The sequence below is a fragment of the Crotalus tigris genome, unplaced genomic scaffold (assembly GCF_016545835.1).
Source record: "Crotalus tigris isolate CLP2741 ecotype Arizona unplaced genomic scaffold, ASM1654583v1 scf7180000024359.8030256, whole genome shotgun sequence".
NCBI lineage: Eukaryota > Metazoa > Chordata > Lepidosauria > Squamata > Viperidae > Crotalus > Crotalus tigris.
In genome coordinates, this window is record NW_024100528.1 from 2,819,930 (window position 1) to 2,843,773 (window position 23,844).

At 35.3% G+C, this 23,844-nt stretch overlaps 2 protein-coding genes across 22 annotated transcripts in view; one reads left to right on the forward strand and one right to left on the reverse strand.

Moving 5' to 3' along the window:
- Window positions 1-23,844, reverse strand: part of ZBTB20 (zinc finger and BTB domain containing 20) — a 553,524-nt gene that overhangs the window by 58,721 nt on the left and 470,959 nt on the right. The gene's annotated exons all lie outside the window — the stretch shown is intronic.
- Window positions 271-18,825, forward strand: LOC120300802. The gene is made up of 2 exons (XM_039327298.1): window positions 271-721; window positions 16,669-18,825. The coding sequence occupies exon 2, from the start codon at window positions 17,911-17,913 to the stop codon at window positions 18,760-18,762; it is 852 nt and encodes a 283-aa protein (XP_039183232.1). The 5' UTR covers window positions 271-721; window positions 16,669-17,910; the 3' UTR covers window positions 18,763-18,825.

Genomic DNA, 23,844 nt, shown 5'->3' on the forward strand with positions numbered 1-23,844 from the left:
GCTCTAGTTTGCTATGTAGAAACAATGCAGTATATCTAATTTTTCTACCAGGTCAACAGCATTCAAATGATTTTCTTCTAATTTAAAGGCTTCTTTTTAACAGACTGAGGAACTTTCAGTAGTACCCTAATATTAGCCACTATTACCATTTGTGCTCTGATTGTAGTTATAATTTATTCTGAAATATTCCCAGGATGCTGTATTAAGAGTCTTCATTGGTTTATTCTTGTTTCTAGTTGATTTGTTTCAAAATATAATCCCATTCTGGTTTCTAAGGTCAGATTTGTTTTCCTTCCTACTGCATTTTACCATATTATTTTATTTATATCAGTCTTTAAGTCAATCACAAGTTCTTCTGTGTCAGACATCACTGCAATATCTAAGTATTTGGCCAGGGTGTTTATGTTTACATCTAGCTTTCATTTATTATGATAAATTCTTTCAGCTTTGCTTTCTCACCTTTACTTGACACTGATTTTCTCTTCTGCTCAGTTCATACCGAGCATGGAGGGAATTAAGTACTCATAGAGCCAAGTGTTATCTGTCATTGGCTGATTGACAGAAAGCACACTGCCTGAAAGCACCGAGACACTATGATTTACAGAGTAAAGTACAACCTCTGAACTTGTTGACTGCATATACATTTATGGTGTGACTGCTGATTTGGAGTTATCTCAGAAACTCTATCTTCTTCATTTCCTCTTTCCAGGTTATCATACTGGTAAGACAAATAATTGGTTTTCCCAACATCTAAAAGTCTCTTTCCCAAATTCCCCATATTTATGGGAAGAACATTTTCCACTTATTTGAAGAATTGTTATGAGTCTAACCTTTCTTTTATTCTTCAAGAACTATTGTGATAGATCAGCTAATGTGGTGTATTAGAGTATTTACTTATGTTTCAAGTAACTGAAGAGCAAATTCCTGTGTACTCATGATGTCATAGAATGATTTTAGGTTAGCCTCATTTTCTCATCCCAATATTTCATGCAAGACTGTTGTGAGAGCAAAATAGAAGAGTACTTTATACACACTCTATAGTCTATATACCTGAATGTTCTTTGCATTCTTAAATAGACCCTGTATTCCAGGACACTTCTTCAAGTGCTTCTGTGCTATCTCATAATGGGGTGAAGGGGTTCCAGATAGAATAAACAAAGAATTATGTGTATGCCCTGAGCATATAATCTCAGCAGCCCCACTAAAGAATGCAGATATCTGAGCACCAATTATACAGAAGGATACTGGAGGTGGATAACAACTTTAGTGATAGTTGCAAATGCATTATTTCATATTGCATGGGACAAAACAATTGTAAAACACTTCTGTACTTTACCAAGAAAACCTTATAGGTAAGACAATATAAAGTGATAAAAGTGAAATATAAAGTGAGGATGGCCCCATGTGTTATTGAGCAAATGCTGAGGATATTTTGGACACTAATGGTGTTTATGACATGGCTAGACTGAAGTCTTCCAGTCAATAAAGTTGCCATGCAGGAAAAGAAAATCTAAAGCTGCAAAGACAGACTTATAGTAGGAATTTAAGAAACACTTCATCTATTTTTATCCTGTCTTTACTATTTTTATAAATATTTCAAAGTGGTGAACATACCTAATACTCTTCCTATTTTTCCCCACAATTATCGTGTGAGTTGGTTGAGTTGAAAGAGAGTGATTGGCCCAAGTCATGAACATGGGAAAGCTCACTATAGTGAAAAAATGAAATTTATCAACTGAACAAACTGTTCAGACTTTAATGAAATGGACTGGAATTAGAAATGGAAACAGATTTGACTGGAATTAGGAATGTTCTGCCTGAAGATTATACTGTTTACAAGTCAAGATATCAAAACAAAGATCAATCTTGCTTTCATAATCAGGAAGGATTTATTAAGAACAAATACATGGATACAATGATATATATTACACCTTGGATGACCTTTTAATATTATGATTGTCCAAGTTTGTGCTCCAATCATAATGCAAATAAGGGATTGATAAATTTCATGTTTACTTTGAAACTGAAACAATGTGCAAGCAAGATGGTTAAAGACTGGAATGTCAAAGTTAGAAATATTAAAGAGGAAAATGTGGTTGGACTAAATGGTTTATGAAATAAAAATAAAGAAGATTGTTTTATTTTAGAAATTGACTTGTCAATTTCTATAAATCCAATAATCTTTTTATTCTTAACAACCAAAATTACACCTATATACTGTAAATGGATAGAAATAAAATTTAATCTTTTTCTTATCTTATTCATTCAGTTTATATAGAGCTGCCCATCTCATTTGGGCAGTTCAGAGTTTAAAAAGCAAAAAACAAAATCTATATAGATAAATAGAGAAAACCAATGACAATAAAACATTAAAAAATGTTAAAACAATAAAAAATAAAATGTGAGAGAGTTCCAACCAGTAATTTATAACAATTTGGCCATCTCACAGGCTCCATATCATAACGGGATCCCTAGGTGTAATAGTAGATCCATATCTTCAGTATCTTCCAAAAATCCAAAAGGTCAGTTCAGGGCCAAGTTGACCTCTTGGGGGTGGGGGGGTGGGGAGAAGATGGAGTTCCAGAAGGCAAGTACCACAGCAGAAATGATTTTCCTTCTGGAAATGCTCAGTTATAACAGCAAAGACTTGGCAATCATAAAATCCAAGTTCTACATTATATTAAAATTAAGGAGGTCAGCTAGTTTCCATGATATAATCTTTATCATATAATCATCATTTTCATGGAGAACATGAAGAATTGCTTTGAAGTTCTGAACTTGATAAGGAACCAGAAGAACTGTGGAATGAAGTCAAGTAAGTTGCTAAGGATAAGTATAAAAAGAGAATGTCAAAGACCAAGAAAAAGAAGAAAGCACACAGGATGTCAGAACAAATAATGGAAATTGCCAGAATGACAAAAGAAGCCAAAACCAAAAAAGAAAAAGATCTCATGAAAGAACTTGGACAGATAGTAACTGATTCCAAGAATATCAAACTAAGAAGGAAATAGTGTATGAAATTTTGTGCAGTAGAGATGTTAACATCCAAGATACCTTAGAAGATATTCCTTACTTACAAGAACTTCTAGAAGTTTACTTTAGATTACATCACTAAGTTGGAAGGTTGCAGGAACTGAGGGAACGCGGGAAGACCTGGCTACAGTGGCTCACACTATCATCTCTATGTGCATAAACTACTGTAGCATGATCTACACAGGGCTGCCTTTAAAGACCACCCAAGCTTCAACTGGTGCAAAATGCAGAGGCCGAGTAGCATCTATTACACCTATTTTAGAAGCCTCCACTGACTTCCTATTAGTTTCCAGGTGCAATTTAAAGTCTAGGTTTTCACTGGAATTGAATCATGCTAGGAAAAGCAGCTGGTTGTTCTCTCATTTTTGAGAAGTCAGGGAGGGGTAAAGAAAGAAAACAAGACCTAGAGATTTTTATCCATTTTCAACTTAATCCTCTGGAATGGCCCTTAATGAGAAATGAGTTTGGACCCAACTCTGGCCACTTTGTGGAAGCTTCTTAAAAAAGAGTTTTTCCAGAGGATATTTGTAGTCTCACCTTGGATGTCTTTTCAAGTTTAGATTCATCTGTTTGACTGTCTGTTTTATTATATATTTTTCTTACTTTTTTACATTGTAAGCCCGATAGTCTGTATATGATTGTTCTAAGTATGATATTTAAATATCTAAAGAAATACTGCTTCCTTAATTTTACTGCAATCAATAATCTCTTAAACTGGAAGCTTTGCATATGCTCTTACTGCCTTTCCAGTTAAAACATGGAACTAATCTAACCACCTTTTCTTCTTTTGGCCACTTATAAGGCAACACATTCCCATATTGTAAAGAAGGATTCAATATGATCAGGGGTAGTCAACCTTGGCTCTTTTATGACTCGTGGACTTCAACTCCCAGAATTCCTGAGCCACCTAACCTGGCTCAGGAATTCTGAGAATTGAAATCCACAAGTCATAAAAGAGCCAAGGTTGACTACCCCTGAATATGATCCTCCTCTATTAGTTTAGGGAACTTTAAATCCTTAGGTTCTTTCTTTGGAGTAAACAGTAAAGGAGGAGAGTGGAAGTGACTGGAGGAGTTTAGGTTCCTTGATGGCAATTAACTTTCTAAATTCTTCCTTTCTGGCCTTTTTAGCTAGGCTTTTCTTTTCTAACTAATCCCTAATCCCAGTCTCTTCCTCCCTTCTGAATAGTTAATCATTTTCCTCCTCGAGCAATCGTTTCCTTACTTCTTGCTCCTGCCTAAGCATTTCCCTTATGATTTCAAGCCATGCCTCAGAGGAGGTCTGTTTACTCTGAACGTCTATGGGTAAGATAGGTTTTGTCTTGACCCTTGCCAAGTCCATTTCCATGTGTAACTTTCTTATGCAAGCTCCTGTATAGGGCTAAGTAGAAAATACCATTACAATCTTTTCGAGAGCTCTAGTCCCTTTAAGTCCAAACTAAAGACAGACTTAACAACAAGAAAAAGTCTGTCTTTCATTTCACTCAGTATTATGGTCTGGGTTTTTTCCCTAGTATGATATCATTTCACAGCCACCACCAATTGCGAGAAGATTACAATTAAGTTATGGTACAAACCACAGTTCAGGAGACAAAATACTTTCTTTTATATTTACACAAGGCTGGTTTAGTATACAAAATATATCTTTCCAACATGTTAAACTTAATATATACAATTAATTACTTATCTGTACCTAAAATATATGTGACAATGAATACTAAAAAATGAAAATACTTTAAAAAGTCACAAGTTTCCCTTTTACCCTTTTACATTTTTAATTCCCTATATTTTCTTTCTTAATCTTCACATTTAAGAACTAAGAATTCTGTTCCTTTTATCCAGGGCTTAGTGTCCTTTACCCTACATTTAGCCCTGTATGATCTTCTACCTTTCAGCATTTATACTTAAGTAGGTGCTGTTGAAGTTTCAAGTAGCCTTACAATTGCTCCCTTTTACTGAGCTGTTTCTTTGGCTGTCAGTCCTTCTCAGTTCATAGTAAAGAGAAAACAATTACTTGTTGCTGGTCTGCATCTCTGGAAGACTTCTGAGGCCACAGTGTTCGGCTACTCATTACTCAGCTGCAGCAGCTTCTGAATCTCTTTGTTGTCTCATTCAACTACTTTGCTCTGAACTCCTCTATGCATTACTAGTTACTTTAGCTTTCCAATACACTCATCTTCATCTCTTTTATAAACACCCACCTTGTGCCTTCCGTGTATCACTTTTATCTCCCTGTAGTATAGATACAATTTTATACAATAGTCAAAATCAATTAAAATTATATAATATCAATATGGAAAAAGGAATACATGGACCAACATAGATTTAAATTTGTCTAAATTTGTATCTTCTAAAGCCAGAGTGGACTGCTCTGACCATAGCAGTATAAATCCACAAAGAGTAAGGACAACATTTAGATATTTGCAAATTGGTATTTTCTTCTTATCAGTCTATCAAAATTTTCTAATCTACATTGTCCTACTTGCTGTTTTGTAAATTAAAAATAATCTTGATATTGAGAGGTTATATCAGTTTTGCTGCTGGGAAGCTTTCTCTTTATTCTTTGCTTCAGGAAACCCTGGATATGTGTTAATCATAGCCATGGAAGGTAGAAATGAATTATAAGACAGAAATCTGCTAGTAAGAATTCTTAAATTGTAAAAGTATGGTTAAATATTAAAAACCTGCTAAGTGTCCTTTGGGATTCAGAGTATGATTAATAAACAAATAGAGAAAACTGGTAAGTTAAAGACACAAAGTAGAAGTGTTTTTCCTCAGTGGAAACAGTTTGGTGAATGTCTTTTTCTTTACACTACTGTTTCATAACTTTTCAGTTTTCTTATAAGCTGTGTGAATTGAAAAGCCAGGCTGATGGAAAATAACAACGATAGAACACAGAAATACTTGATAGAAGCATTTATACTAAAATAGAAGGCAAGGTCCTTACTTAGCACCATGGACAGGGATGGAGGTAATATTTATTCATCCATTTATTCAACAGTTTTTAACTCTTCCTTTTACAATGAATTCTTTGAATTTGTTTTAGGTTAAAAATAAATTTAATATTTATATTAATAGTATGATATTAAATATCAAAACTATACATTCTGAAACTTCAAAGCTACAAAATCTGAAAAAGTTTCTAAATATGAATAGGGATAATGAATAAAGATCATATTCTTAAGAGTGAATAATATATTCTTATATTTAATGGTATTGTCTGAACAGTTTTCAAAGATCAATTGATTATGCTAAATGGGTTATATTATAGTTGATCAGATGAGATATATTTGTCTTGCACATATATACAGACCTCTGAAACTTGATTTTTCCAATAACCATAAACTTTAAGACAACTCTTCAGATTTATGGCAGTTTTGGTCTCGTAATAATCAGTCAGAACTTGATCTGGGCATGTGCTAAATTCAATTCAACATTTATCTGGAAGTACATTAGCAATCTGAGAGCATTTTGTTTTGTAATGAAAATAGATAAACTACCTGCTTCTTACGTTTATTTAAAATATTAAATAGTATTCATATATACATTTAAGATGAATTGCTGAAGGCCAAGTGAATTCCATTACTAAACTGAGATTTGAACCTGAATCTTCCATTCTTAATTTAGCTTCCTTAACCATTACTCTTACTGATTTCCAACAATAACATGATTGAGATAAACTAATATAACACTTTTCTAGTTGCACATACAATATAAAAAGTATGAATGCTTTTGCTTTTCACATTCAGATTTTTTTTCAGATCTTTGTTAATATAGTCATAAGTGGTCTGCCATACTTAGCCTATGTTTACTATCCAATGAAGAGTATAATAGGTAAGAACAAACATACTATGTTTGTTATGCACTTTTGCACTACAGTAAGATCCCATCCGTCCTTGCATTTCCTATACTATCATCTTTGTTGCGAAGCTAAAGTTAAAGGGAAGGTTTTTTTTAAATTTTTTTTTTACCAAAGATTCACTTGAAATTATCAGCAATTATTGTTTAATTTAAATGACATCAAGTATTTTTCTTTTGTATTTCCAAAAGGGGGGAAAAGAGTATTAGTAAGCTGTACTAACAAAAGAAACTACAATTAAACATTAATTTATGAGCTTTGTCAGAAGTTACAGCAATTACTACAACTACATTTTGGTACATTATTGTTATACTAATCATTATTACAATTAATAATTCAATATATCTTTTAAAGGAGCACTTCAGCTTCTGAAGAAAGTTTTTTTTATAAATATGTTGAGTTTTGTAGCATTGGGGGGACATAATCTCTTTACAATGTAGAAAAGTATCCAGAATGCTGTTTTGCACTTACTGTGCATTTTAATTAATTCTTAAAATAAAGAAACAGTTTACTACAGAATTAAAGAACTAGAAAATGTCAAAGTATCTATGACAATCTAGATATTACTGAGCTATAGTTCTAGTACTGCTAGTCAATCATACAACCATAATCACAGCAGTTCAAAAATACCACAGACCACAGGTTCCCCATCCTTACTTTATAGCGTCTCTTAAAAGCTGCACGCTGATCACAGGTAGAAAATTATTAATCTCTGAGAGGGCAAAATACTTTTGTTATAGAAAACACAGATGTTTAAAACACAATAGTTATCTTGGTTTTGTCCAACTTTAAACTTTAATACAATTAAAATGCATTATAATGCTGTGGTAAAGCAATGAACATTTAATAAAGACTTCACTACATGTTTATACAAGACCCTAAAACTTTGGCTTTATAGAGTGCATTTGACATTGAAACATGTTCAAAATTAGTGGCCATATCTGTATTTTTATGTAAATGTTGTGTGTGTGTGTGTGTGTTTTCACTGTTCACATGAGTCATTCAATTTGCTGGTATTTAAGACTTCCCTAATTTAAAGTCTCACATTTGGGCACTATATATTTGAATTATGAATCCATTTCCAAATATTAAATAAGAATTTTCATTCTCTGTATTTTGCCTAATCTGAGAATAAAAACTAGCATAGATTCAAATTGGGAGAATTTCTTGGACAAAATTACTATGTTGACCTCTCATAAATCCTACTAAGACAACATAAGATTTCTTCCCCCCTGTTTTTTGGCTGGCAGCACTTCAGAGGCATTAAGTGTAAAAGAGAAGGTAAGTAATTTACCATACCTTCTCATTGTTATAATGGGGAAAGACATTTTGATACATTTACAGTGCTCCTCTGGGGATATTCCATCAGTTATAGCTAACTTTAATGGACAATAATTGATTTGAACTTTCTACTTAGCACAAAGCTGTAAACAACTTCAATCCAGGCTGCAACAGTGAGCTAGTGGTTAGTAAAATGGAAAAACATTTGAAAAACTTTTCTGGTGGGTCACGACATAGCTTAAGAATTGAAAAAAAGTAAGTATATTCAACATTATGTTTTAGGTGTTATGAATTCAAATTTTAGGCATGAAAGGTGCCAATGTATTGTATGTGCAAATGGAGGTGCTTGTTGTGATTCCTTGCCAGCAAATGGATCCGGCAGCTGAGTGTGAGCACTCAGATGAGGAGGAGGGGCCTGGAGTGACATTAGAGTCAGAGGAAGGCTTTGAGAAGCTCCAAGACTTACGGTCGGACAAGGAGCCTGGCCCCCTCTAATCGTGCTCAGGCTGAGACACAGCTGTACTGGGAGCCTGAGTTGGACAGTGATGAAGAACAGCTGGGACAAATCCCGGATGCACAAATGCACAGGCAGGAGAAGCAAGTGGGACAGAGGAATGCAATGGAGCGGCTCCAAAGGCAAAGGAGAAGGCATTAGGAAGCCACGCCTTGGCTGAATTATAAAAGGGAAGGTGTGGGAGGTGCTGGTTGCCAAAGGCAACCGTTCATGTTGAGGGTCAAGTTTCTGTGGACTGTGTTTGTTTGCCTTGGACAAACAGGTCTGTGAGAATAAAAGGGATTGGTTTTTCTTGTGGTTCCTGCCTGTTTCTTGGAAGAGGGGTTTCTCCTTGTGAGTACAACAAGAATTCATGTAGGCTGGGACAGAACAGTGCTATAGATGATTTCCTCTTTCCTAAATGGCAAACCATAGATTAGTCTGTGTGCATCAATAGATATGTATATATTACTTTATATGTGTATGGGTGCATGTGTATGCTGCATTAGTACAGATAGTCCTTGACTTACAACAGTTCATTTAGTGATGATTTGAAGTTACAGTGATCACTGCAGCATCCCTATGGTCACATAATCAAAATTCAGACACTTGGCAAGTGGTTCATATTTATAACAGTTGCAATGTCCCAGAGTCATATGATCACCTTTAGCAACCTTCTGATAAGCAAAGTCAATGAGGACCTGGATTCCCTTAACAATTGTTATTAACTTAACAACTGCAATGATTCCCTTAACAACTGTGACAAGAAAGGTTTTAAAATGGAGCAAAATTCACTTAACAACTGTCCAACTTAGCAATTTTGGGCTCAATTGTGGTTGTAAGTTGAGGGTTACCTGTACACTGTACACTATGGAAGTTGACAGGTAGTCTCAAAGAATCATAGTTAGAATGACTTTACATATCATTTTAGTTCAACCCTCTATTACAGTATGTATTACAGCTTTTCAGACAACTGACCATCCAAGCCCCTTTTGAAAACATTTAGCTAAAAAGAACTTACCACTTTGTGTGGTGGTCTAGAGTATTGGCTGACAATTCCTTCAGATGTTTAGCCTGGACCTCATTTGTTGTAATTTTAATCTGCTGGGTATAGTCCTACCTTCTGGGGCAACTGACAATAAATTCACCCTTCAGATTTGAAAACAGTGATAGTATATTCCCTCAGTCATCTTTTCTGTAGGCTAAACATAACCACATTCTTTACTAATTTCTTGTAGGGTTTGATTTTAGGTTCTTCAAATTTTGTTTTTATTTTTCACTGTTCTTTCAGAATAGTGTTCAGAACTAGACACAAAAATCAAAAATGAGATCTGACTAAACTACAGTAGAGTACAACAATTAATTCTGTAGTCTGTTTCTCTTCCTATACCTCAGATAGCACGCCTTTCTAGCATCTTCCTCACATTGCATTTTTTGTTATTATCGATATGGTAGCTATGTTTGTCCTTGGTTAGTGAAGGGACAGCAGAAAGGTAAAATCATGGTGGCTCTCAGAGTTGCTGGACCCCAGCTGAGAATGAGAGAAGAGATGATGATATAATAGAAAATGGAGTAGCAAAGTAGTCCCAAGGTGTGGCATTAATCCTTCACCTTCTATAACAGATGATTATATCCTTGATAGCTTTGGGTTCCAGCTTCTGCTTTTGAATGCCAATAAATCTGACCTCATTCATAATGTAATTTTGAAGAAGGGGCCAACCTGGCATGTACAACCATATGTCAATCCTCTCTGCAGAGAAATAGGTTCTATAAAATGAGAATTCCAGTGGGATCTCCATAGAGATGTAATTGATTCCTTGAAGTGGATAAACTGTGACTACCTCAATCAGAGCAGGTGGGAAGATAAACACTGGATGATCTCGGAAAATGGTGAACTAGGTTGAAATGAGATGAGCAAAGATGAGTTGGGTTTAGATAAAGTTTTCTCTTTTCAAGAATGATGTTTCTCTTTATACCTCTTTTATTCTTGTGTGATTTACTAGTTCACATGCAGGTTTTCTGACTGCATTTCCTGTTCCTTTAATCTAAGCAAGCAGTCACACTGAGTCTGCTTTCTGAATCCTACTAACAATGGCAAGAGTTAATTTTATGTTCGCCTCTAAGAATGATCAGACATAGGATATGACCCGGTACAATAGAAGGTAGCCTTCTATCCTACCTAATATACTAAACAGTATTCAGAGTCTACATTCTTAAGAACTAAGTTATGCTCAGGAAGGAAAAAAGAAAACAAAAAAGCAAAATACTGAGGAATACAAAGGAAGAAATAAATCAAAGAAACTAGAATGAAAAAAATAAAAAGAACAAAAAGAAATGCTAAGCGTATATCCAATAACATGTTCCAGACTACCATAGCAGCAATCAAAAAAGAAGTGAAATAGATAGGTTAAAACTCCACCAAAAGTTCAAGCTAGGGCAAACCTCTGCCAAGAAGTCTCACACAAAGCACTGAATCACGTAAGTATGAATCACAGAGACTATTATAAGATCCATATCAATACTATATACAAGTATCAAAATATAAATTGTTTTGTTATAACATCTCAACAATCTGGAGAAATCAAATACCTGTCACAAAACTACCAGTGATCAGCAGATTAATTCAAGACTATTTTGTCATCCATACTCAGTTAATTTCTCAGGTGACTAGCAACAAGGCTAATTTACCTGTGTCTTCTCTGGTTTACTATGTTGGAGTCTATATGCCAGTGGCACATCATACTAATGTATCATCCCATTGCTCCCCAGGATTTGGAGTTTGGTTGCTATGGTGTGCATATTAAACATACGCTACAGAATATCTTAACAATGCATTTCTCACTTTACATTATGTGAACACCTACAATCCATTGCATATATTTGCTTTGGCCTGCATGGAACCAAAATTAAGTAAAGGGAAAGAAGAATTAATTCAACTTTGCTTGGAGTAACCAACTGATGAAATCAAGTAAAATATTTTACAAGACCCATCACAAGACTCACTGATGATTCATACCTGACCCATCACAAAACCCATCACAGACCCTCACTTGACACACCCACACCTGAAGCTTTTATAAACAAAAGAACACTGACACTGGCATCCCCAAACTCCTTTGAAGGTGTTACTTAGTCTCGTAATCAAACATCTGGAAACCAACCAACAAGCTCAGAGAACAAAACTTCACCCTCATCCCACATCTGAGCTACAGATATTCACCACTATTGGATTTCCTATTCTGTCACTTTATATCCTCTTTACAGGCTATCAGCCCATTCAAGAATGGTGGCAGTATAACTATCTGAAACTCTCACTCAGATTGAAGGAATGTGAAAATTAAAATTGTAAGGCTGTTGATTCTAACACTGACATATACTTTGCTGCTACAGCTATCCTATTATAGTGTTTCTTAAAATGTTGTTCTATCCGGAGGTCATCAAAATCAAAATTATTTGCCAATCTATGTGGGAACAAAATACAAAATCCCATCAAACAATCATGGGAAGTGCTAGCGACAGCAAATGTATTAATTTAAATTTTTAATATGGTAAATATTCATCAATATAGCCTATATAAAAAAAGCTCTTTTGAGATCCTCTATAATTTTTAAAAAGTGGGAAACAGTCCTGAAAGAAATACAGTTTAAAAAACACATCCTATTATATTCAGAGAAAGCAAATCCCTAATTATGGACTTGCAAAAAAGCAAGAGGGACTGCAAACTTCACCAAGGTCTAACAGATGACACTCATCCACAAAGTTATCCTATACTTTGCTCAGTCTAACAGATGACAGTTAAATGTTTCCTTCAGGAAAAAAATAAAGTATACATGATTTAATTAGCAGAGTGACTAGTGAATGGAAAAGGAAGAAGCTTTCGCCAATACTTAAATGCTGAATTCTAATGTCCAAACAGGAGTTCTAGAGTGCCAATATTTCTTCTAAAAAGCAGAAATCAGAATAACTTTAATAAATAATACCAAGTTAGTAGATAATTTATTTATTATTTATTAAATGCATTTACTGCCAATTTATTTCAGATTCATAGTGGCCTTATTTTTTCCTTTCAAAAACCAAACATAATATTTTAGATAAATTATTCCTTATTTAGTCTTTCACTTTAAAATGCTTTTATAATGTTTTTCTTATTCTAGAATCATTCTAGTAATCTCATTATTACATTCTGGCAAAAAATGGACAGAGGTCATTAGTTCATATTTTTGTAAAAAAAAATTGGCAAACTCCATGTTGCATGTATCCTTGTCAATCTTTACAAAATGAAAAATTTGTCTTGATTCCTACAAAGAATAACCAAACAGAGTTCTGTTACAACACGCTATGTATTTAATGCTGGTTGCATTACAGACTTACACAAAACAATTATATTTCCTTAAATAATTGTAGAGCTATTTATATTTTTACAAATGTCTTAATTCTTATTTTTTGGTAGTAATCATTTATGACTATCATTAGAAACAATTCCAGAAAGGGTTAGACATAAAGAATTGTCAACATTCACAGAAAAAAAGCACATACCTTAAAACTATACATTTATCATGTAAGCAGAATAACTAGCAGAACCAGGGTTATATCAGGTTCACAATAACTTTGTGTGTGTGTGTGTGTGTGTGTGTGTGTGTGTGTATCCTTTTACTACCTAAATATAGAGTAAATCAGGGTACCTCCTATACCCACTAGGGAAGTAAGGGACACTGTTTAATCATAGTTCCTTCCTATACTGCTAGTTCCATATAGTGCGTCTGGGGGTATAAATTCCAGGCCTAGGCACCTGAATTCTAGGTGCTTCACAGATTGAACCCCTTCACATTCCTATGGATGCAACCAAATATACTGGTACTCCTCCACTTTTCACCAAACAATACCAATTTATTATACATTAAATTTATATGAGCACCCAACTTATGGTGACTTGGGAAGTTTACAACATTAAAATATTACAATATAAGTATCCATAAAGCCACCCTCCCCCAGTTCTCACAATCACATGAGCTACCTGATCGGCTCCGTATCAATCTGGGGCCACCTGACAGAATCATATCTTCAGGGCCTTCCAAAAATGTATCAAGGTGGGACCAACTCTTATCTATGTGGGAATGGTATTCCAAATGGAGGGAGCTATCACAAAGGAAGTCCTTTTCCTTAATCCCACTAGATGTACTTCCCTAACAGATGGGACCCATGACATATCTTGCTTTTTTGCTCTGAGCCTCTGGGCCAGGAAGATGTAACTGAGATAGGCTCATGGAAGTCATGGTTTCCATGAATTCCAAAGCTACTCCAATCCCACTCCCAGGGAAGGCAAGTTGAAAATCCCCCAGAACCATAAGCCTGGGAAATTCCAACACCAACCCAGCAGGCTAAGAAGAGGGAGGCTGGTATAAAAGCAGCAATCTCAACTGATTGCTAGAGCTCACCCTAAGAAAAATAGTCTTCACAGGGGGATAATTGTGGAGTGACTTTCCTAGTAACAATCAGAAATGCTCCAATAACAACAGCCGTACCACCTGCCCTACCTATAGTCTAGGCTGCTGTCACCCTTGATATCAGCTGTGTACATTTTTGAGAGAGGAATCTCAGCCATGTTTTGGTGATACATGCCAGATCAGCCTTCTCCAGGATGATCAAGTCAACCTTGATTTGATTTTCTGTGAAATAAGTTGAAACTAAGATAAGTAAATGACATCCATTTTTTATTCTATAGTCCATAGAGTAAAAACTTTGCTTTTGATGTATAACAACATATTCTTGTAAATAAAACAAATGAAAATGGCATGGACATAATTATTGGTAGTCATAACTTAATATTTCATAGTATACCTTTTTGAGCTAATAACTGTAATGAAATCCTTTATGTAGCTCTGAATAAGATTCTATACTTTTCAACCGGCTATTTTTCCTACTCTTCTTGAACAAACAGCTTGGATTCCTTATGAGTTTCAGCATTTTCCATAAGTATTCTATTGGATTCAGCTCAGGACATAGTGGGCCATTTCAAAATGGTCAATTGTTTGCTTTGCAATCATTCTTGGGTTCTTTAGATGTATATTTTGGTCATTATCCTCTGAAGGATCTGTGACTGAACACAAGCTTTCTACACTGGGCATTATATTTCACATTAGAATTCCTTGCCTGTCTTCTGATTTCATTGTGCCCTGCACAGATTCAAGGCACCCAGTGATGGGTGTCCGTAATATTATGAAATCTGTTCCATGTTTCACAGTAGGATTGGTGTTTTTTTCTTCTGTGAACTTAGGGCTGTTAAAAAGCTGTGATTTGGTTTTATCTGTCCACATGACATTCTTCCAGAAGGACCATGGCTTGTCAACATGCATTTTACCAAACTCCAGTCTAGCTGCTTTGAGTCTATTTTTTTGAAGTGGGGTCTTCCTGGATCTCTACCACAGAGGCCACTCTCAGTCAGATAGTGATGTATGGTCTGACTTAATACTTTTGTATCTTGGAGGTCAGTCAGGATTTGTTTTGACATTTTCCTTGATTTTTTTTCTCCATTATTCAAACTATCCTCCTGTTTAGTTTGGGGTTAATTTTCATCTTGTGGTCACATCCAAGAAGCTAGGACTTTCGTGAACTTTAATCCTCCCGATAACAACTGTTGAAAGGAAGTTTTTCAAGATGATTTTGTAGTCCATACCTTTACCGTGTTTATTATCTTCTTTCTTTCCTCCACAGACAACTTTCTGCTTTTCTTTCTCTTGTCCATGGTCACTGTGCTGCACACAATGACACAGAATGCTTGAATGTGGACATTCCAATAGGCTAAGTGATAGATTATGAGACTGAAGTCATTTTTTATTCTAACTAAAATAATCTGCTGGAGTGATTATCCAGCAGCTAAATCCAATGCCATCTTTTAATTCCATGTGGTAGCAATAATTATGTCTACACTGTTTACATTAGTTTTATTATTTACAACATGTTAAATCATATATCAAAAGCAAAGTGGAATAAAGAATGATGGATGCCACTTGTATCAGTTTCAACTTATTTCATGGAAAATTGAGATTCCTTGGGAAAACCTAGAAGGGTACCAATGCTTTTTGGGAAATATTAAATATGTATTGGACTGAGCTCTTTGTGTTTTTGAATAAAGGAACATTTTCCAGTTAATAATACATCAACATAGGGTGTTGTTAATGATGGTGAACATCAATTTATATTTGGGACGGAAAATCATTCCATTTTCAAATTACACAATCATCAGCTTTGTATATTAGTTTGTTTGAGGAGTCAAAAATACATCACAAGCTATATTATTTGATCTCAGTTAAATTTATTTATTATATCAAATAAATCTCACTTGAATCTCTTTGTTTGAATTTGTTAATATTTAATTCAGCAGCATAATTTTATACTTGTACAAATTAGAGATGACAGGATACCTTCTTTGACCTTAATACTTTGATTCTTTTAGCTTCTAGAAAAATGTCATGCATTAGAGCCATAGCACATCTTTACTAATATCACAAAATGAAAGAGTAATTGTATTCTTTCATTGGAACCCAAATTCTATCAATGGCTATAAATTTTTAAATTACTGAGAAACTAAAATGTATTTTGTTGATTAACTGTAAATGCATTGTCTGGAAGTAGCACCGTTAGATACTTTCTATATATTTTAGTAATATACTTTAATGTGTATATACATAATGAACAACTATTCATTTGTTGGAATAGTTGGAATAGTTTGGATAATTGGAAAACTATTTGGAATAATTCAAAATAGTTGGAAACTAAATAGTTGGAAACTATTTCCAAAACATATATACTTGTTGGTAATTGCTTTGAATTAATTAATTTCAGTTGCTTTCTTATGGCATTACCCTTGCATTTGAAAATACAAGTTCCATCTATCTCTATATAAATATCAGCTAAAAATGCATATATGATCTCTCTCTCTCTCTCTCTCTCTCTCTCTCTCTCTCTCTCTCTCTCTCTCTCTCTCTCTCTCTCCCTCCTTCCAGATCGCCTCAGTGCTTTCATCCCTGGCTTAAGGCCGTTTGGTCCATCATCTCGGTTCATGGGAGTCGTGGTCGTCCCACCTATAGAGCCATCGTCCCAATTATATAAAACGCTGTCGTCTTCCTTAGAGATCGTGCCTGTCTCATCCATAATTCTACCCCCCAATCCTGCCAAGGAAGAGTTAAATGTCTTCTCAACAGTCCATGGTGCTGTTTTTCCCATCTCCTAAGAGTCTGGTAGGCTGGCAAAATATCTATATGCCAGTTGATGGAATTTTCATTAGAGAGCCAGGCTTCCTTGATTAGGCGTCCACCCTTGGTAGTCTCACAAACTATAACCTCTGTGTTAGCCAGATTGAACGTGTGGCCAGAGCTGGACATATGGGCCCACACTTGTGAGCATTGCTCCTGCCTTCTAATAGCCAGTTCATGTTCATGAACCTGGTCCTCAGTCTTTTAGTAGTTTCCCCAACGTAATTGCTTGCACAATCTTTGCAATTAATTCTGTAAACCACAGATGATCTTTGACCATATGTAGATGATACTTTTGCGATTGTCAAAAGATGGTATAGCGCCAAATTCTTGGAGGAACTGAACTTGTATATCCACACATCTACTTCACCGCAGAAGAAGAGATCCAAGGCAATCTTGCCTTTCTGGATGTACTGATCAGCCGACACCCTAATGGCACATTGTGCACGTCTGTATACCCACCCATAGAGACAGAATGCTACGTTATAATAGCAACCACCCAGTAGCACATAAAATCAGTTGCATCCGGACGCTATTTAAACGGGTTAATTCCCATTGTAGCATGGGCAGAGCTAAAGCCGAGGAGAAAAAACATCTTCATCACATCTTCATGTGCAATGGCTATCCCATGGGGTTTGTGAGACAGCATTGTAGACCACATCGAAATCATAGAGACTCACGCTCCAATGTGACAGCAATGCCGGCCACACGAACAACCCTCCCTTACATCCATGGTGTCTCCGAGGGCACGGCTGTTGGCCCCCTACAATGTGAGTGTTGCCCATAGGCCCGAGCACACCCTTAGGTCCAAGGTCATGCATCCAAAAGAATCGCTCCCCAATGGTCAGAAATCATCTGCGAGCAATTTGTAGTGTTATAATATGTGAGGTCTGGTATGTTGGGCAAAGCTCTATATGGTGATTGATGGAGTCGCCATTGGAAAGCCAGGCTTCTTTAAGTAGAGCTTTGCCCAGCATACCAAAGATTTAAGGTATGGGAACAACAACATCTGAATCCACAACAAAGACAATTGGCACATCCCTCACAAAATCAGAGGGAAGGAAGAATAGAGGAGATAACCCATCCACGGGACAAAGAACCTATAAGAAGAACAGAGAAGGAACAAGAAACATTCCCCCCCTAGGTATCCCAGATAAGCATATTTCAACTCACCCCATAAAAAGGGAAAACAACGATGGGGGTGAACAACAAAGGGGGTTGGATGATAGCTCACGGGACACCTGCTCCACAATCCCTGCTAACATGAGGGGAGAGATGGGTTATTCTACCGACATGAATAGGAAAGGAAAACAGAGACCTATGATGGAAAGTGATGTTGTGAGGCCCCACACGTGTGCAAAAAGAGCAAAACAACTGATGAACCCAACGTGCGAGCAAGTAATGAAGAGCCTCAAGAGGAGGGGGACAACTAGAAGCAGTACAGCATACTCACGGACACTTGAGGAGGAAAACAGCGTCCCTGGGTGGAGGAATGTATGCAGGAATGCAGCCGCCAGGGATTGTGCCAATAGGCGTCCGGACCTGCTTGACACACACCCTCCCCCGAACGCACGCAAGCATAGTCAGTCCAGGGAGGATCTAACGGACCACGAAATGGGGATAGAGAGGATGACAGATGTGAGAGTGGGCGAGCAGAAACTGAGAGTGGTTGGATCCAGGAGGAAGGAAACAGCAACTTCGGAGGGCATTAACACAATAAAGGATGTGGGCCCTTTAAGAAACAAGATAGAGAGAATGGATGGACCGGTAACCAGGTCAAGGACTGAGCGCAAAGCTGCCCAGCAGCATAAGAAGGACTCCCAGCAATCTTGCATCATGCTCTGATGATGTCGGTAGTGTTGACCGATGAAAGGCTCAGCTTTTAATTAAACAGTTTTGGTTTTAGTATTATCCTGGTGTTCGGATTATTTTATAGTATGGATTTACCCAGGATTCGTATATATATGTTATCTCTCTATATATCTATCTACACATATATAAATCATACATATACATACATATATACATACATACTAAATACATACATACATACATATATACATACAGTGTATATATAACATATGTACATACAGTGTATATATAAATTTTAAAAAATCTGGCAGAATTCTCAGAAATTGCTAGCTTCTGAGATGAACAAATGGGCATAGTTTTCTTTTTAACTGTTTTGAACACCATGTGTTGAGAGAAAACAACAGAACGGAAACTGCTCATCCAAAATGCTAACTTGTGGTACAGCACAGCCAAAAAGCAGGTGTGTGCCACACAGTTTACTTTTCTAACATGCCTACCACATGTCACTCAATTCTGTTACCCCATTTACTTTATTTGGAAACTTATTCTGTTATTGGCAATAGTACATGGCTCAGCTTAAGATCTTTAAGAAAGTGTATGACCTTTTATATTAAAATATAATTTGAGAAAACATTGACTAGAATAATAGAAGCTCATCACAAAATAATCCTTTGAATTATCTGTTCTGTCTCTAGTTTTCATAAATGTGCTTCAGATACTGTTATTTCCATTAGGATAATATACTGCATAAAATCCAGATATGCAATATAATCTTACTAATTTGTACTGCTGACTGAGAAGCTAATCCATGAATTGACCTAACAAAATTTAAGAATATTTTTCCACAGAACACATTTGTTGATTCATTTAACATATTATCTTTATATGAAATGTTAATACAGAGAAAGATACAAGATAGAGAATAGTAAGACTGTTCTGAGGTAAAACACCTGGTAGCCCTGGATAAAAGGAGTCAAATTTAACAAACAAATCTTCGTAGCTTCAAAAGACATGTTTTTGATATTGCATCAGTACTGTAATGCCTTTATAAAACCAAAATAAAAAATAGGAAAAATGTTCATCAATGTATGTCTATTACATATAATTTAATTTAAAATGCATATCTAAAGTATGTTTCCTGACTTCTCAAATGCAAGCCAAAACAACAAAAAAGAACTTCAAAGTTTAAGGTATATTTCAACCCTATGCCAAACCAATTCATTTTGTTTCATTCATTTGCAAACCAATCGATGGAAATGAGACAATTAGGATCATAGCTCAATAGCAGTTCACTTGCTGCACTGGCAACATTTTACTCTCTTTTCCTTCAGAATAAAATTTATTATTGTAGTTTTGAGCTATGACTTCATTTAAACTTGTAACTATATCTTATTTCTCAGTGTAGCTTTGTATATATGAAAAATAATGTTCATCTCTGGATGCTGAAACTTTATGTTGACTGAAGGTAAGAAATAATACTGAACTAACCTAGAAAATCATAATTAATTGAAGTTGCTACAATAGGTATGGAGTAACTACCCAATCCATTTACAAGTACATTTTAGATATGATTCCATCTACTGCTACAAAGACCACAATAATCCTAAACAGAATTTAGAGGACAGGAGAAAAAACAATCTCACTACCTGCAGAAAGCAGGGATGGGAAACCTGTTGCCGTCCTGATATTTTTGATTAGAACTCCAACAATTCCTTGGCATTCTTAAGTCTGATAAGAGTTGAAATCCAAAACATCTAAAAAAGTTCTTGTATGATTTCGGAATAGAAGCCATTTTTCTAGGAACTGTACGTATACATAAATATAGGACAAGTTGTTTATGCAGATATACCAGCCCTCTGATGTGCATTTCTGCAGAATGGGCAGCTAAAGGACAATTAAAATAGAATAAGGATATATTCTATTTATTTATGAAATTGGACATTGAAAGAAAATACACTCCCTCAGGATGAGTAATGAATAATCTTGCCTGGATTCAGTCTAAAAGATTTATTAGTTTTATTACTCTTTAGTACTGAAAAAGCTCATTTTTTTTCAAGCTTATAATGCTAGTAATCCATGAACCCATGCCTATACCATATTACTAATGCATTATCCCACTGCTCTCTGAGAATGTATGTTGATGTCACTTGTTCAATGTTCACTCTGCAGTGTCAACCCTAATGAAAATTTGGAGATTTAACTGTCTGCTCAGTACCAAAACAACAGATATTTTTTTCTGGATATGGAAAAATAATCAAATTGGATATTTGGTGGCCTATGGACTGTCTAATTACATAGTTCATAGCAATAAGATATTCAGTGAGAATGAGGAATTAAAATGAAATAAAATTAGACTCTTGCATTCAATGTAGGCGCAGATCTTTGAATGCTTATAAATCTTGTTTAACATTCTGATTTGGAGAAGAAAATCTGTAGGAATAATGTTTCATTCATAAAACATATACTGAATCTGATAATTATGGATATTGACAACTTCAGTATAGAAAATTGCCAATATCAATGCATACAAGGAAAGAATAACTTCTCTGCACTGATCTCATCTGGAATTGAGATAGCTGAAGTGTGGTAACAAAACATAAATTCCTTAAATATGTCAATAAGTACAGGTCAGTTTTCATTCTTTTCTGCAGAGTTTATTTCTCACCTACTGACATTGCTGTCTTTCCTAAAATAACCCATATTCTACCCATATCCATACTCCCTAATAAAAATACCATCTAATCATTTCTAATTTTTATTATTTCCAACCCAAGAGAATGTATCGGAAAACTAAAACACTGGGACAAGACAAAAATAGATCTGTGGAATATGGCAAAAGAAAATAGCCCAGATTGAAATCAGACCAGAGTTTACAGAGAAAAATATTCAGGAAAAAAATCCTGTGCATTCCTATGGGAGAGGTAATTAGATAGCAGCTCAGACTATTGGCAATGTTCTGCCTGAGCCCTGTTCCTCATTGTTCCATTACTTAAAGTCTGTCATGTACTTCCTAATGCATCTATAGATAAGCCCATATGGGTGTACAACAAAGCGAGAACAGAAATACACATACACAGACATAACAAGTTATCTGTTATACCAAAGAAAATACATATATTTTTATGGCAACTGCTGTGTGAAAGAATTCCAGAATCCATGCTCTACATGCTGTCCCTACCTTATTTTCTCAGGATAAATGTTTCATAGTAATAGGAACCAAGAGAAGATATTTGAAAAGAAGTGACATGATATCAGTGGATATCAATATCTAAAGGGCTGCAACAAAGAAAAGGGAGTCAATCTATTCTCCAAAGCATCTGAAGGCAGGACAAGAAGCAATGGATGGAAACTCATCAAGGAGAGAACCTTACCTAGAACTAAGGAGAAATTTCTTGACTGTTAGAACAATTAATCAGTGGAACAGTTGCCTTCAGAAGTATTTAAGTAGAGATTGGACAATCATTTGTTGAAATGGTAGGGGCTTCTTTTGAGCAGGGACTTGGATTAGAAGATCTTCAATATTATTCTATTAGATTTAAATTTTCTGCTTTCTTTTAAACAAGAGTATATGTGTATATGTATGCATGGGTATAAGAGCAATTTCCTAATAAATACTTTTCTAAGATGACTATATGTTTAAAGCACCCCTTTTAAACATTAGATCCAACGTATTAATTTTATTTATTGAATTCCTGTAGATATCAAGAATGACATTAAACTGTCTGCTACTTATAAACATGTTCTACAATAACTTTCTCTAGTCTATTAAATTCTGAGAGAAGCTATCAATAAACTTTGCAATAGAGAACTCTACCTTTGTATATTTAAGATGCTGTCAAAACCATGAATGTTTGACATACTATCAGGTTGTTGCACAGTAAAATGCATATAGTATGATGCCTATGAATAATCCAAGGTAGAATCAAGCATGAATTTCCTGTAAATGAGAATTATGCTGTTTACATGGCAACTGCTTTGCTTTTTAGTTATGCAAAACATTTACTCCAAATAAAAAGCAGGGTGTGATTCTTAAGGATATAATGATGTATACATAAATTGTACTGGACATTTAATTGATGAAAAGCAGCATAAGTGAGAAATACAATAACATTAATTTATGACATATCATGTATTATAAAACAGTAGGTAATTAACTATGGCCAATGCATCGTTATATAAACAGTTGAAATATGTGGTTGTCTGTATCAATTTTGTATTAAAGACAGTCTTACGAATGAAAGCAAATATATATGTCCCAGGATAATGTTGCAGGATCCAATCTGGGTTGGTCACTGGGTTTAATCTCCCAAGCTTTTGGACTCATGCTGGAGCCCATCCTCAGGGAACTTCCCTCTGCCAGAATGTGTGAAATGTAGAGAGAAGTTCTCAGAAAACGTCTCTCTACCAGAATGTAGTTTCCTGAGAATGAGCTCCAATACAAGTCCAAAAACCCAGAAGACTAAACCTCTGGTCCCAGTGACCAACTCAGATTGGATAAAGACAGAGTGTTACAATGCCTTCAGTATTGTATAATTAGATTAATTTTTTTCTTCCTTTGTGATTCTAGGTCTGTATAGATTATAAAGTCTGTATAGATAATAAAATATAAAACCAGGGCTGGCCGTGCAAATAGTTAAGTACAGCAAATTAAACAGTTCTCTATTAAAAGTAGCCAACCCTAATTCAAAGGCAAAAGGAAGTAAAAATAGAAATCCAAAGCAGAACTCTGACATGAGAAACAGTGAATTACATGGCTGATGTAATTAAATGTAAAATATACTGACTAGTAGACACAAGACCCATTACTTGCTTGGTACCATGAAACTTAACTTATAAAATATCAAGCTATTGAGGCCAGCTGAAAGTCTTACATGGCTGATGTAAGACTTTTAGCTGGCCTCAGTAGCTTGATATTTTATAAGGTAAGTTTCATGGTACCCAGCAAGTAATGGGTCTTGTGTCTACTAATCAGTATATCTTTCATTGTACATTGACAATGAATATATTGCAGAGAATATTATAATGTGGTTGTCCAGGCTTGGAAAATATCAATTATAGCAGTAAACAAAATCACATTATAGCACCTATTATGGACCAAGGACTGACATGGATTAA